The sequence below is a fragment of the Botryllus schlosseri genome, chromosome 1 (genome assembly GCF_051294905.1).
Source record: "Botryllus schlosseri isolate E-star chromosome 1, Bs_hap1, whole genome shotgun sequence".
NCBI lineage: Eukaryota > Metazoa > Chordata > Ascidiacea > Stolidobranchia > Styelidae > Botryllus > Botryllus schlosseri.
Window position 1 is genome coordinate 1,299,315 of NC_137236.1, and position 14,512 is coordinate 1,313,826.

At 42.1% G+C, this 14,512-nt stretch overlaps 1 protein-coding gene and 1 long non-coding RNA gene across 2 annotated transcripts in view; one reads left to right on the plus strand and one right to left on the minus strand.

Annotated features, from left to right (window-relative positions):
* LOC145448941 (uncharacterized) overlaps positions 1-14,512 on the plus strand; it is a 507,956-nt gene that overhangs the window by 311,833 nt on the left and 181,611 nt on the right. The gene's annotated exons all lie outside the window — the stretch shown is intronic.
* Positions 1-14,512, minus strand: part of LOC145432826 (protein NLRC5-like) — a 35,405-nt gene that overhangs the window by 17,353 nt on the left and 3,540 nt on the right. Inside the window, exon 2 of the mRNA XM_080309667.1 lies at positions 14,047-14,190. Within this exon, the coding sequence (XP_080165793.1) occupies positions 14,047-14,190 (144 nt within the window). The remainder of the gene's footprint in view (positions 1-14,046; positions 14,191-14,512) is intronic.

Here is a 14,512-nt window from a genome sequence, read left to right on the forward strand (position 1 = left end):
GTCTCTGCGAAAATCGAATTCTCTTCTGTGTTTTCGCTTTGTGAATGCCTAGCCGGGGCTTGCCCCGGTAGCGCTCATAACAAGCTTTCACTATCTATTCTCTCAAAGCCGCGCACAATAAAGAAACGGTGATTTACTCTCTCCTATTCGTAAAATGGCCGAGCAAGTGGGGCAACTATGCCTGTCGCCCTTAAGGTGTGATGTAACAATCGTATCTATATCTGAACTCGGTTACCGTGATATGCGTTGACTCGACCTTTGCTGGTATAGGTCGATTTTGACGGTGTTTCGCACCATGATAATTCTTGAAACTTGGTACGATATGTCGTGAAGGTAGTATTTAGCACTGCTCCAAGTTTCAGGCTTGCTACTCAAAGATAAGGGAGGTAATTTCGTTTCCGAAGTTCAGTGTGTGCTGATCTATCATGTACATTGTACAGCAAACAGATTTTACTCAAAAGCCGGTATTGGTCTTCATTGATTTTGACGATGTTCCATACCGAGATCGGTCATGATATTTGGCACAGTAAGTCTTAATGTTAGTATCGACCGCTGTAATAAGTTTTAGGTTTTTCACTGAACTATGTGGGTGGTAATTTCGTTTCCAAAGTCGAGTGAGAGCTGACTCTTCATTTATCGCTAACAGATTTACGCAAAAGCCGTTAATGGTCTCTATTGATTTTAACGATGATCCATACCTAGATCTGTCATGAGCTTTTGCACGGTATGTCTTGATTTTAGTATCGAACGCGGTGCCAAGTCTTAAAGTTGACGCTCAATGATTGAGGCAGTTATTTCGTTTTCGAGGTCGAGTATGGTAGAGATGCGCGCTGATCTGATACTTAGCCTACCTACATCATTGCGGATCTCACGGAAAAGCCGGTGTCTGTCTGTGCTAATCTAGTCTGCGTTCCATAACGAGATCGGTGATGATAGTTCCAATGGTATATCTCGATGATCGCATGAAACAGCTAACTAAGATTCTCGGTTTGCATTCAAATATTCACATAATTTTATGTTCGCCAATGTGCATTTCACTGTGAAATTTTGGCCTTCAAACCATTTGCTTACAATCCCCTGTCAAATGCGATAGCTATTTCATTTTCGATGTCGGCTAACAGCTGATCATTCGATCAGCCTATTCCTCGATCTATTTTACTCAAAGTTCGGTGTTCGTCTGTTTGTATTGATTTTGACAGTGTACCATGCCGGAATGGGTTATGAGATTGCGAATGCTACTTCTCGATGATTTCATGTAACAGTATGCTAAGTTTACGGCTTTCATTCATGTATTTATTGATTAATATATTTTCCAACGGCGATTTGGCAGCAGACAGTAAGCCGTATGTGTTGCGTCACAATCTCCAGTTTCAAGGCCAAAATGTACTATGTTGTTCCGAGACCGAAGTTCCGAGGCTGCTGTCCTTAGTTCTTCAAAGACCATTCAAATTGATGTTCTGGATTCAATATGACAGGCCCAATCTATGAGATAACAATTGCGTATGTGTCCGAAGTCGTTGACCTTTGCAGTTAGGCTTACGCAATCTCTCGAGTTCTAGTCATTGGAATTAGTCTGGTCAAGTCAAGTGCGAACATGAATCGTATTGAATCTTTGCTCCGTACGTACGCTAGTTTACGCAGTTGCCTTTAGAGCGAAAATTAAAGGTCTAGAAGACTACTCCTTGTCACTTCGACATATTCCTGTCTTTTCATTGTATCGCATTTTTGTGGTGTATTGAACTGATAAAATTGCTAATAAACCAATGATGATGATGATAGAAATTGTCCAGTCCATTGATCCAATCGTACGCCGGGTACCTCCGCTTTGGTTGCCTATCAGTGATGAGCGGATAGTGCTTTTTGAGACTCCGAATCCCTCCGACAACTTTAGTGTCTGAGGAAAACTCCCTCCGACTCCGAAGAGCTCAATCCCAGACTCCTAGATACTCCGATGAATCTCGTCAAGTATCCGAAACAGTGGCAAGCATGGTACACTTTGTAATGTGTTTTACTAAATTAATGTGATAATAGGGTTGGCCTCATAGTATTGTCTACTCTCCAGTCCCCAATTGCAGTGCATATGGCTGATTTTTTTGCACTTGGCAATCATCTTTGCATGTTACCCGTCATATTACAACTTTACAAGGTGTCAACTCTCTGCGTTTTGGTTTGTAATCATAATCAAGAGTGTATTCTGGCCAGAGCTATCCAAAGATATCGGAGACAAAAGTTACAATACTCCAAAATTCTCCGAAAAAATATCTGTAGTAAACTCCGACTCCGCTCCGACTGTCACAAAATCGGCAAAACTCCGCTCCGAATCCACTCCGATGCTCATCACTGTTGCCTATCACCTGGTCGTAACTCGTAACCACCAGCTCAGTGGTCGTAACACACCAGGATCGTGTACGAAACACTTTCGGACGGCCTATCGATTTGCGTAATCTCTAACTCTACCATGAAATCATAACGCATGCTACTAAGGATGACCTGATAATTGATTCGTGGCATAGGGACGATTCTTAGTTCACGTACATTATGTAAAATAATCCTTTGATTAAAAAAAATGAATAAAACATTTGTTACCACACTTCAAGTCACGGCTCACCGGCAAACCTCTGGCGGCACCTACGTTAAAATCACTGTTGTCGGGAAATTCATGAGACCATCATATTAAAGTTACTTTTTTACGTTGGAAAACGCCATTGTGACGTCATGTTGATAAAAGTCGCTCGCAGCCCTTGCCCCACCACCCGATATTGTCACGAGCCGCCACTGCCTGTGGCGAATGGTGACAAAGTTTTTCGACCTATCTAAGTTAGCCTACTTCGTGTATTTTGAGCATTTTGTTTATTTTTCACAGAACTATAGGCATGGGATATAGGCTTTTTAAGTGGAATGCTAAGTTTGAATCGGATTAGGATTAGGACTAGGATTGTAGAATACATAATTTTTGGATCAGAAAGGATCAGATAAGGACATAGAAGTTTTGAATCCGCTCATTTCTTGTTTATTGGCGTCATGTTGCAGTAATTATATCGTGAACATTGTTGTTATGGTATTATTGTCAGTTATACTTTCAATGTTTGAGATCATACGTGTATCAATGCATATGAATGTCGAAATATCCATTTAAATCAAGGACGAAACATGGATGCGGCGAGGTGGCATAATCGACAGCTACAAAACGTGTTGTCGGTCCGAATCCGACCGAGGTCGACTCCAGAATTCCCCTACCTAGGTGTTGGAGGTTTTTCTAGTATGGAGACCCGAGGTTTTCAGATTGTTCTGTATTTGCCATTTAGAAATTGCGTTGCGCATGGTATGGCTGGAGACCGGGTGTTGACTCAGTTCAGTGAGTAACTGAGTATGTCTCTATGTTTGGTAGCGTGAAGAATAAGTAGTTGGGAGCAGTAGCGTGAAGTAGAGGTGGTATTAGGCAATTAGGGCGAGAAGTAGTAGGTAGTTGGTCTTGTATTTGCAGACTTGAGTTAGACGTACCTGTCGGAATCTCTGCGCGGACAGTTGGCTGTGACACGGCCTAGTCACTGACGGTACTACGCGAGTACCTAGGGGGCGATGTTGCCCCGTTGGTAGTTCGTAGCCCGCTTGTAGATGACAAGGCTGCTGCTGGGATGGGTTCATGCTGATAAGTATGTGTGCGTGCTGTGTGGGGTTAACACGGAGTGTCGTTACAGTTCGCTGTGCAGTGCATGTGTCGATTCTGTCGAATATAGGTGTTGCAGATCGTCTGGGTTCCGTTGTGTCCGTGAGCATCGCTATTATGAGATTCTTGTGTCGTATCAATATAATATTATAACCGCATACGCTTGTGGTGTTGTCAGTGTCAGGCTCCGTCGTGTATTGTGTAAGTGTCGTTTGAGCAGGCGGCAGTCGCAAAGAGACGAAGTCACAAGCCCAGTAACACACCTGCGTTCCCGTTATTGCTAGTGGTATTCGCGTAACGAGGTCACTACACTACGCTCCTGTTCGCCATATCATCCGCGTAAGCCAGGGGTCACCAACACGCGGCCCGCGGGCCGCATGCGGCCCACGAGGTCATATTTTGCGGCCCGCGACTTGCTTTGAGATTTCGGAAGGAAGCTAAGAAAACATTTTGCAAATGCTGAAATTGACCTGCAATGGCCGAAATACTGCCAAGACCAAGGCGCTTAGAAAACGGCTTAGGGAAGTGGTTCTGAAACTGTGGGGCGCGTCCCCTTGTGGCGGCGTGAAAGCATCTGAAGGGGGCGCGGAGCTGTAGTCAACTGAAAAAATTTTCGCGCTCCGCGCGATTTACCTCGGGTTCATACTTATTGTTATTGCTCTGTGTACAGTCCCGAATTCATATTCTAGAATTATCTCATCAACATTCATAACTTTCCATGCCATTAAACTACCCGTTCGGCTTGCTAGCTTTATGGATGCGTTTTGTGATGTGACAATAGGGGGGGCGACAATTTTCAGTATCATAAAGCGGGACATGTCTAAAAATGTTTGAGAACCACTGGCTTAGGGCTTCTTCACGAGATCAAGCTTTACGTGGAGATGGTCTTTCATCTAGTAACGTATCTCGCTAGCCTCAAAAAGCGTTTCAAGGTATCGTGCACAGCTCAGAGTTCAAAATAAAATGAAATTGATGACGGTGATAATCTGTTCTATTTTTATTCATTTAATAAAATGTTACTTCTTTTGTGATCACTATGCCCATCGCCCTACGTTAGGTAGCACAGCGTTGTATACTGACGTAGAGTTTTAAACCGTGGTTACCTACTTTATATCGATATTAAATTCATGCGGCCCGCGGCCGCTACGAAATTTGAAAAGTGGCCCGCGACCCGTTTTGAGTTGGCGACCCCTGGCGTAAGCGGTGCCTTACAAAAGCCTAGAAGTGTACCGCGCTACAAATCGACAGTTAAGGAATTAAAATTAATTAATTTTGGCCTGGTGTAAATGATCATTGTAGTCTACAAACACCATGAATACCACAAACAACAGCCCAAGCAACAGCTCTTGGTTTTAAAAAATCTTGTTGAAACTTGACATATTGTCTTCAAGGGTAGTGATGAATATAAGTTGAGTTGCTTTGACAAGGTGTCTTGAGTCAAAAAGTATGGGTGCCATCGGTCTACCAGCTCCCAAACTTACGCATTTCCATGTTCAAATGCAGTGTACTCTTGAGACTGCAATTCCACCACCTTACAGTAAAAAAATGAAAAAGCAATGAAAATATGTCCTCGAATCCAGCTTTCATATGATACCCTACTCGCTTGAATATTTTTATAGGATTTTGAACAATTTGCATTCTAAATTGTGCTACGCTTGACCGCTTCCAGACCATCGATCAAATTTCGCCTCAATTTAACCTGCAACTTTAGATAACTAAGGTAAACCGATTTACCTTAGTTATCTATAATGTAATACCACACCGCATGGCATTTAATACCACATGGGAATATAGACCAAATAGCCTAGCTACTCAGATAACCGAGTGCCAAATCTCAACTCTAGGAGATAAGATCTGTTTGCACCTTTCCGAATTTTACATTTATAAACCTGAATGCTGTAGAGCTGAAATGAGCAGAAAATCGTCAAATTTTCAAAATGAGGTAAATTTGGACCCAGAGTTCCATTTTCCTCAAATAAACTTCAGTGTGTTTGAAATTGACTCATATATAATTGCATCAAATTTCTGAAGATTTGGGAATGAGGTTGTTCCAACTATTGTTGTCCAGGTTGGAAATGGCCCGTTGGGAACCACTGGGTTATTTGCACTGTATTAATTGCAGACATGGCGGCGTCTATGACAATGCTGTTCTCAAATCCCCATTTTATCCGTCATTATCGACGAGAAATGGCTTTGAAAAGACAATGCCGTCGATAAAATTCATTCATTAAATACGATTTATTCCGTGTATATGTGGACAAATGGGCGAATAATGTATCAATTTAGCAAACCGGCCCGCCAAGTAGGCATACTGAATTTTTGTATATCCGACCCGCCGACTGGAGAAGTTGCCCGCCCCTTGCGTAAGCGGTGTTCTATAAAAGCCAAGAATTGAGCTGTACTACAAGTCGGCGGCAACGGAATAGAAATGAAGAAAATTCCGGTCTGGTGTCAATCAGGGCTCTGGAGCCGGAGCTGTAGCCCGGAGCCGGAGCCCCGGAGCAGTGCATTTTCGCCGGAGCCGGAGCTCTAAATAAAATACAGCCGGAGCTGGAGCCAGTTATTTGAGGAGTAGCTCCGGCTCCGACGTATTTCATAAGATGCTATTATATATGCAACAACCACATCTGCTGATTTATCTTAATTGAACAGCAGGCCTGAATTTTAATGCTGTGCACAGCAATGGCATATAGAGTAAGTGCGTTCTAGTGCAACTATGATGTTATTGACAACTGACAAGTATGATGTCACAAGCCAGCACGGCGGCACCTATGTCTTTGTTGCTACATCGGATGTTACTGACGGCTGACAGACTCTAAATTACTATATAGATAACTAACTTAGGGGTAGATTAGTAATCTATATAGACTAAGAATGGCGAACCTTTTCGGCTAAAGGGGCACATGCAATTGACGAACGAGTGCGCAGTCCACTAGCCGCGCCAAGCGGGTAAAAGTATTCAACGTTTATGAATAAACTAGGTCAATAATATTATTACTTGAGTATATTGCGGGTCAACTGTATACCGCCCGCTACCGAGCGAGATAGTATAATGGTTATGCGTCCGGCTTCTCGAGCGGTAGGTCGTGCGTTCGATCCCAGGCCGGGTCATACCAAAGACTTGAAAAATGGTATCCGCAGCTATCCTGCTAGGCGCTCAGCAATCACGGATAGCATGGAGGAGAAAAAAAACGGGGGCGCAGACTAGATGACCTCATGGGGCCGTATCGCAACTCGGTCGCCAAAGCATCTCGATGGTGCAGGCGAAAAAGAATATCATTTCTCTCTCTCTCTCTAGGCTCACTTTGCAAGGACACGACTATTCGGCGTCTGGCCACATCGATATCGAAGGTCTCCGATAATATGCGACAATCATTTTGTGCCTATATTTCACCGTCGACGATCTTTATGCGAGCGAATTAAGCGAATTAAGTTAGACTCAATCGGGTAAATTAGACATTTTTTCCATTTTTAGTAGGGGTAGGCTACCAAGCAAGAAATCGTAAGACAATTATAAACGCGAAGCGTGAAGAAAAATTTCACTACTATTTTAGTTTATTGTAATGTACAACGATTTACTGAAAATGTGACTGGACCCTGGATCTGCCAATGCCTCGGAACTGATATTTTAGTCATCAACATCCCAAGTGTTGCAGCCAGACTTGTAATTTTGGTTGGCATTGCAAGTTCACAATTTGAGCCATTCATTTTTGATAATATAATAGGAAATTACCTCGCTGGCCACGCAAAACCCTCTCGCGGGCCACATTTGGCTCGCAGGTTGACCACCGCTGATATAGTAGTGCGGGGCATGGACCGGAGCCGGATCGGATATCCGGCCGGATTTTTTCAATTTTGGTCGGGCCGGGTCGGAGCCGGATCAGTATTTTTTCTGCTACGGCCGGAGCCGGATCGGAGCCGGATCAGTATATTTTTGATCCGGCCACAGCATGACTATAGTAACTTCCGACCACAGTGAGAAAATAACCGAGCCATATCTGTAAAATCACTGAGCCATGACCCAAATTTATGCTAACTCATTCAATCGCAGCATTTATTATATGACTAAGCATTTATTACCTCCTACATCCTTGTTTCCAAGTGCTGTATGTGGTCGATGCGGTCTCCTTAGCGTGCAGTGAGATGGCTGGTAATCCTAGGCTGGTAATCCTAGTATTATAAGATCATCGAAAATGGCAAAAGCCTTGTATGAAGAAGGGAAACCAAACGCGATTCATGTGAAGGGAAATAAAAGTGAGGTGTGGAAGAGTTTTGCCTTGCCAACTGGCCCTGGCACCAGTGAAGTGAGGAGGGCGGTGACTACTCATGATTTGTTCTCTGTCGGCATGGTGGTTTGATATTCAAGCATGAGAGAAAGAACAGTGGCACAACACATTAAGCCACTCATATCAAAACCAGATGCAGTGTATCGAAAGTCATACCATCAGCGGGCCAACGTTCAATGTCATCCTTTCTGACAAAAAAAATCTGCTCCGCTTCCGACTAAAGGCCAAGGTACAATTGCTTAAAGTAGCCACATCGTTCATTGTAAAGGATTTGAGACCATTCCGATCTTTAGAGGGTGATGGTTTTGTCGAACTTGCTCAAACATTTATGGATATAGGGTCGGTGTATGGTCGAATGAATGCAGAAGAAATAATCCCATCCAAACATACCGTTGAAAGGGAAGTTCTAAGCCGTGCTGCACTGGAGAAGGAAAAAATTTCTATCATTTGGAAAGCGACTATTGGCGAATATGGGATGATTGAGCTCACCACGGATATGTGGGCTGATGTCAAAAGCAGACATTACATGTCACTGACAGCCCATTACATTCGCGAGGAAAAGTTGCACTCTGTAGCAATATCTGCAACAAAGTTTGAGGAGCAGAAATCAGGTGTAAATCTGCTAAATAAAATCCAGGAATGTTGCACTGAGATTGGACTAGCTCTATGCTAGACTTCTGTTATTTTATAACAGATGACGCAAGCAATATAAGATCTGCACTGACAACACATCAGAGAATGACATGTGCTTGCCACATGTTGTCGACTGTCCTGCAGCACACGTTACAGCCCTCGATGTCCGTGCATAGTCACTGCCCTATAGTTCTGTCTGATACTGACATGATAGAAAAAGTTTCTGATACAATATCTCGTTGCAAGTTGTTGACCGCATATAGCCTACCTTGTCATTTTTAATTCGATACCAGCCTGTGAGTGTAGTTTTCATATCCCATACAAACCTGTGAGTTTTTGTTACCATGTAGCCTACCTTGTCTTTTTATATTCGATACCAGCCTGGGAGTGTTTATGTAGTGTTTGTGTAGTTTTCATATTCCATACAAAGCTGTGAGTTTCAATGCCATGTTTCTTTTTTTCAATATAACCTGAACCCATTGCCTACTACTGCATTTGTTGTTAACTGGAAATAGCTAGTCATACATGAATATTATCGGAGTTTTTTGGATCGGATATCGCTCATTTCAAGTATCCGGCCTCGGAGTCGGAGTGGAGTCGGACCAGAGGATTGTGGAACAGGATCGGAGTCGGACCAAATAATTTGTCGATCCGCCCCGCACTATGATATAGACAGGCCCATTCGATAATTTCAGAGCCGGAGCTGGAGCCGGAGCAGTGGTAATAATGCGGCTCCGGAGCTGGAGCCGGAGCTAATGTATAATAGAATAAAGCTCCGGAGCCGGAGCTGGAGCAGTTTAAATTTACGGCTGCTCCAAAGCCCTGGTGTCAATCAACAAATCAGTTTATTAATATTTCCATCATTTCAAAACATCACAAGACTGCGATACAATGAAAAATGACCATAGTAGCCAACAAACACAATGAATACCCCAAAACAAACAATATATGTTGCAAGTCTGCGAAGGGTGCTTAATGCTTATAGTCAATGAAATTGATATAAACACTGCTTAGACGACAAATGTAAAACATTTATCATGTGTAGCCTACGGGATATATCTTGATTGGATTCTCGATGATGGTGTTGGCTATACTGTATAAGTTGTTTTTTGAGATAATATCTGGCGTAAGGATAGAAACTGGTGTTCCACTCCCAAAAATAGATCATTCCAGTCCAGTCGATTCCTCGTTGACATTTTTGGCAACGCGACCGAATATATTGATTTTGTGGAATTATTATAGCATTCAATTGTTCCAGTGAATGTATTATTGAACATTTCAAAAGTCAGCATGTACTTCACCACAGAGGCATAATATGTCCCAAGTCGTCACGAGTTATCATGTATATCAATATATTATTTTACGGAAATGTAGGGTTTGAATTATGAATATGACGTCACTTTGGTGACCCCTATTGACACGAACCAAAACCTTTCAGGGGTTCGCACCATCCCTAGTTGGTAGTCCGTGACTGATGCTTATTCAACCAATCAATGAAATTGATATAAACTGCACATCGTTGTCTAACGTAGAAAATCTAACAGGCGTACTATTTCTTGTGTCTTTATTATTTTTGGCCTTATAAACGCTGAGACGGTGAGGCTTCTTGCTCAAGCATTACAGTACTTCTGAGACGCGGCATATTATTTGTATTTATTTTTATTGAAAAAATTGCTTGAACATGAAACTATGTCGAAATTTGCTGCGGTCTGCTTAGGGGCAATGCTCCCTCTAATTTTGACGAGTCTGCGCACACTCACCAATTCACTGCGCAGACCCTTGGACAACAGTGCGTAGCGCAGGGGCGGCAACTTCTCCGGTCGGCGGGCCAGATATGAGAAAATTAAGTACTCGGCGGGCCGGATCGATACATTATTATTCGCGTATTAATCCACCTATACAAGGAATAAACCGTATTTAATGTAAACTTTAGCTTTAGAGCATAGACAAAAAACAGTATTTAACGGATTTATTACCCTAATGTACTACTAATGTCAACAAGTTCTTTGAACTCTGGCTGCACCTTGTACGTATGTAGAACCCCTAAGTAAAGACTGCACGTGAACATCAGTTATATTGGAACGGAGCCTTGTCTTGTTTATGTTCATGGTCGAAAATGTTTGCTCGCGAATGTACGTAGACCCGAACAGAACATAAGTAGTTTCATGAACATCTTTCTAAGGTTGGCAAACAGTTCGATTCATTCTTCGACGCATGATAATTGTCAATACTTTCAGATCTGCGGGCAGCTCAAAATGATGTCGCGGGCCGGATCTGGCCCGCGGGCCGTATGTTGCCCGCCTCTGGCGTAGCGACTAAAAAAAAGGTCATCACTTCGGATTTTTTGTGCGCAACTTAGATTTTCTGTGCGCATAGACCGTGTCATCACTGCGCATTTGCGCACGTGCGCAGCTTAGAGGGAACATTGCTTAGGGGGGGGGCGGCATTTTCAACGAAACCCATCGACGGCAGCGCCAGCTGGTACTCCACTGCAGGAACCATCTTGATTTCATATGTTTCTTGTATCGTGAAACTAAATACGTGCAATTAAGGTGTTGGCGAAATTTTTAATTTGGTAATATCGGTAGCAATGAAAAATATTTGCTCAATGTCAATGTAGCAATAACACTGGACGACATGATATCTGCTTTTGTGATGAAAAAGTGACAACGAAGTCAATTTTTCTACGCTGATTACGAATATGAAGTCGCTTTTTTCTCACGTAACAATTGTTTATCATCTGTGATTTAAAAGTTTGCATTTCATTGCTAAAAACAGACTGTTCTGTGACATATTCCATGCTATTGGGTCATAGCTATATTGATTGTGACGTCAACGGAATATGTCAAAGTATTTAGGTACTCGAATACTCCAGTAGAAGTAAAAGTAAGTAGCAAGTAGCCTATTCTAGGTCTAGTGTTTGATATCAGTATCAATCTAATATTATCTTACTTTTAAAACATCACAAGACTGCGATACAATGAAAAGATAAAAAGGCGTCGAAACGAATTGGAGTAGTCTCTCCTACGCGATGTAAAGAAGAAATATGCACGGCACACTGAATTAAAAATAAACGACATTGAGGCTGTGAAGCATTTGTAAACAAACAAAAAAAACTTTAGAATTTCGTGTGCCAATGGTTTTAAGAAAAACACACAGACATGGAAAGATTGTTACATTTGATCATGTTTTTTGGGGGATTCAATGTAAAAAATGATCATAAAATTACATATCCAATTTGACTTGCGTAATTCGACTGACTCCTCGTGGGCTAGATGTCACAATTCCATTGCCTTCAAAATTTTTACCAATAGTTGAAGAAGATTCTCTTGGTAAGAGCCATTGTCTGACGTGATCAGCAGCTGTGATCCGAAGCTATATCAGGTTGAGCCAAATATATTTGTCGTAAATGTAAATTTTACCGAAGGAATTTGCTCTAATTGTAGGTTTCAGAATAAAAGCCAGACGTATTCTCGGCACTGATACCTCGCCTCCGAGCCCTCTTTTGTCTATGTTGTCGTTGTTCAAGGTCTTATAGAGACATTGAGAACTGTGAATTGCGCCTTCTTATTCATGCATCAAGCCTCAAAGCTAATTTGTCACACAATACAAATCATTGTGCGTTTATCTCCGTATCTGGTACAAATGAAATCAAGAGATCATAAGAGAATATGAAACTTTTGATTTAAAATTTGGATGATATTATTCAAACTACTCAAACGTGTGAAGTTTCCGTAGATTTTGAACTCATAAATATGCTACTGGTTCAACTGTCTAAAACAGCGAGGTATCCTTGTTTTATTTGTGAATGGGACAGTAGAAATCATTGAATTAAATGTAAGTGGCCAATGAGGGAGTATCTTGCAGCAGGATCTACAACAGTGGTTCCCAACGTGGGCGATATCGCCCCCAGGGGGTGATTTGGCGGTCTCGGGGGGCGAAAATGACGGGGGGGGGGGCGATAACGCGTCTAAACGGCTGACCTTTTATTTAGTCAACCCACGGAAATTTAGTTACAAAAGTGTCAAATTAGACATCGACCCGATAAGATGACCTTTTTTTGTTTTTGTTTTTTCAGTCAACCCGCCGGTGATTACAGTTGGTATGTTGGCGATGATCGTTGTTGAGCTTGAAAGGGGGCTATGGGTTGAAAAAGTTTGGGAACCACTGCTCTACAACGTTGCAGAGCCTGCTCTGATCGACATATGTAACTTTGTATTTCCCTAATGATAGCCTATATATCAAACCATCACATGAAAAAGTTTTCAAATGCTCTTTTCAAAAAGAGTTCACGTTCTTAATGCATCCACGAAAAGTTTCCTCTCTCGAGTTAATACAATAGAGTGTGTAAGTGTATATTTGTTGTACCTCAGAACACTCACCAAAACCCCATATTTCTTACTAGGAAAGCGTATTTGGAAAAATACTACATGACTAATTTTCATGCAAGTTGCATCCAAATTTCCTAGAAACACGAAGTATCGTGAGGGCGTCAGTGCCTCGCCAGCCATGAACCTCACCGCACGTCACTCGTGTACCATAATGTTTTAAGTGTGTAGTACAAGGATTAGGTTAGCCTATATTGGTTGGGTATACTGGGGAGTTCCAGATCCTCATCACAATGGACTCGCCATCACAATCCATATTACAGTGGATCACCTCGAACCTTTGTCAAAAGTCATGTGTGAACTGAACAAGTACGTGATCTTATGACGTCACGTGATGTCATATTGCTGATTCCAACCCTACATTTCAGTATTCACGATTCCCAGTTACGACTCAGGCCAGATTATGCCATAATGCTTTAGTAAGCTACGTGCCGACAGCAATCCCGACAATGTATTCGGCATCTATTTCTCTCATCACGTCACAATTTTTCGCCCAAATCGAATTACATTTTTGCTCACAAACGACTATGATAAATGTCTTGTGTTTCTAAGAACATCGTATGGCTCTCACCGAAATACCGTTAAAAAGCTGTAACTTGCAAAAGATCTATTTATTCAAGTTTCGCATGCTCAAATAAGACAAGCAGCGTGAATAGTACAGGTTTTTACGGACCAAATGTGGCGCACACGACGAATATCAGGTATATTGGGATCGAATTAGTTCTAGCATGACGTCACGGTTTTTAATTATGACGTAGAAGATTATTGATATGAATGGCTCTTTGGGAGTTTGAACGGGAAAATAGGGTCAATATGGCTCCCCGAAAAAAGGAGGTTCCCGACCCCTGCTTTAAACATTTGGCCACATGATCGAGCAATCGCGGTACTTCATCCGGGCTATACTGATGGCTTCCATTGCGTTTAATCGAAGTATCAACAAAATGATGCCTTCATGCCCATAACACTAACAAAATTATCATGTCTACTTTTACACACATTTTGCTAGTTCTTGAAAAAGTGCCTCGAGGTGGACCATTCTCCCCCATATAGGATGAAAAATCATTCAACTTACCATGACTCGATGGAGTAGCTTCTCCTTCAGAACTGGTGAAGTTGAACACATTTTTTACGATCGTCTGATTTCCGGCCACAAGGTTAACCGGGCTCTTGCTGAACGTGAGATTCACATTTTCACCTTGAGCTAAAGTTGCAGATCCTAAAACATGGGTTTAACGAAATATATTGGTATAACGCCATTTTAATAATAGTCAATAAGGAGTTGGTAAACCTTACGTAATTCCCTGAACTGAAACCTGATAAGACCTTTGTGAGTCGTATATTTTGTCGTGTGAACGTACATAACAAAGTATAAAATCGTACGATGTTTTGGTGCATAAAACTCTCTCGTGGCTATGCGAGACATGCGTAGGTAATACCACGTAAAGACATTCAATTCATGATATTTCGCTGATTCGGAAGTCCGTTGCATTGTCGTACGTGATTCAATAAAGTACAAGTCGTGGAGACGGAAACAAAAA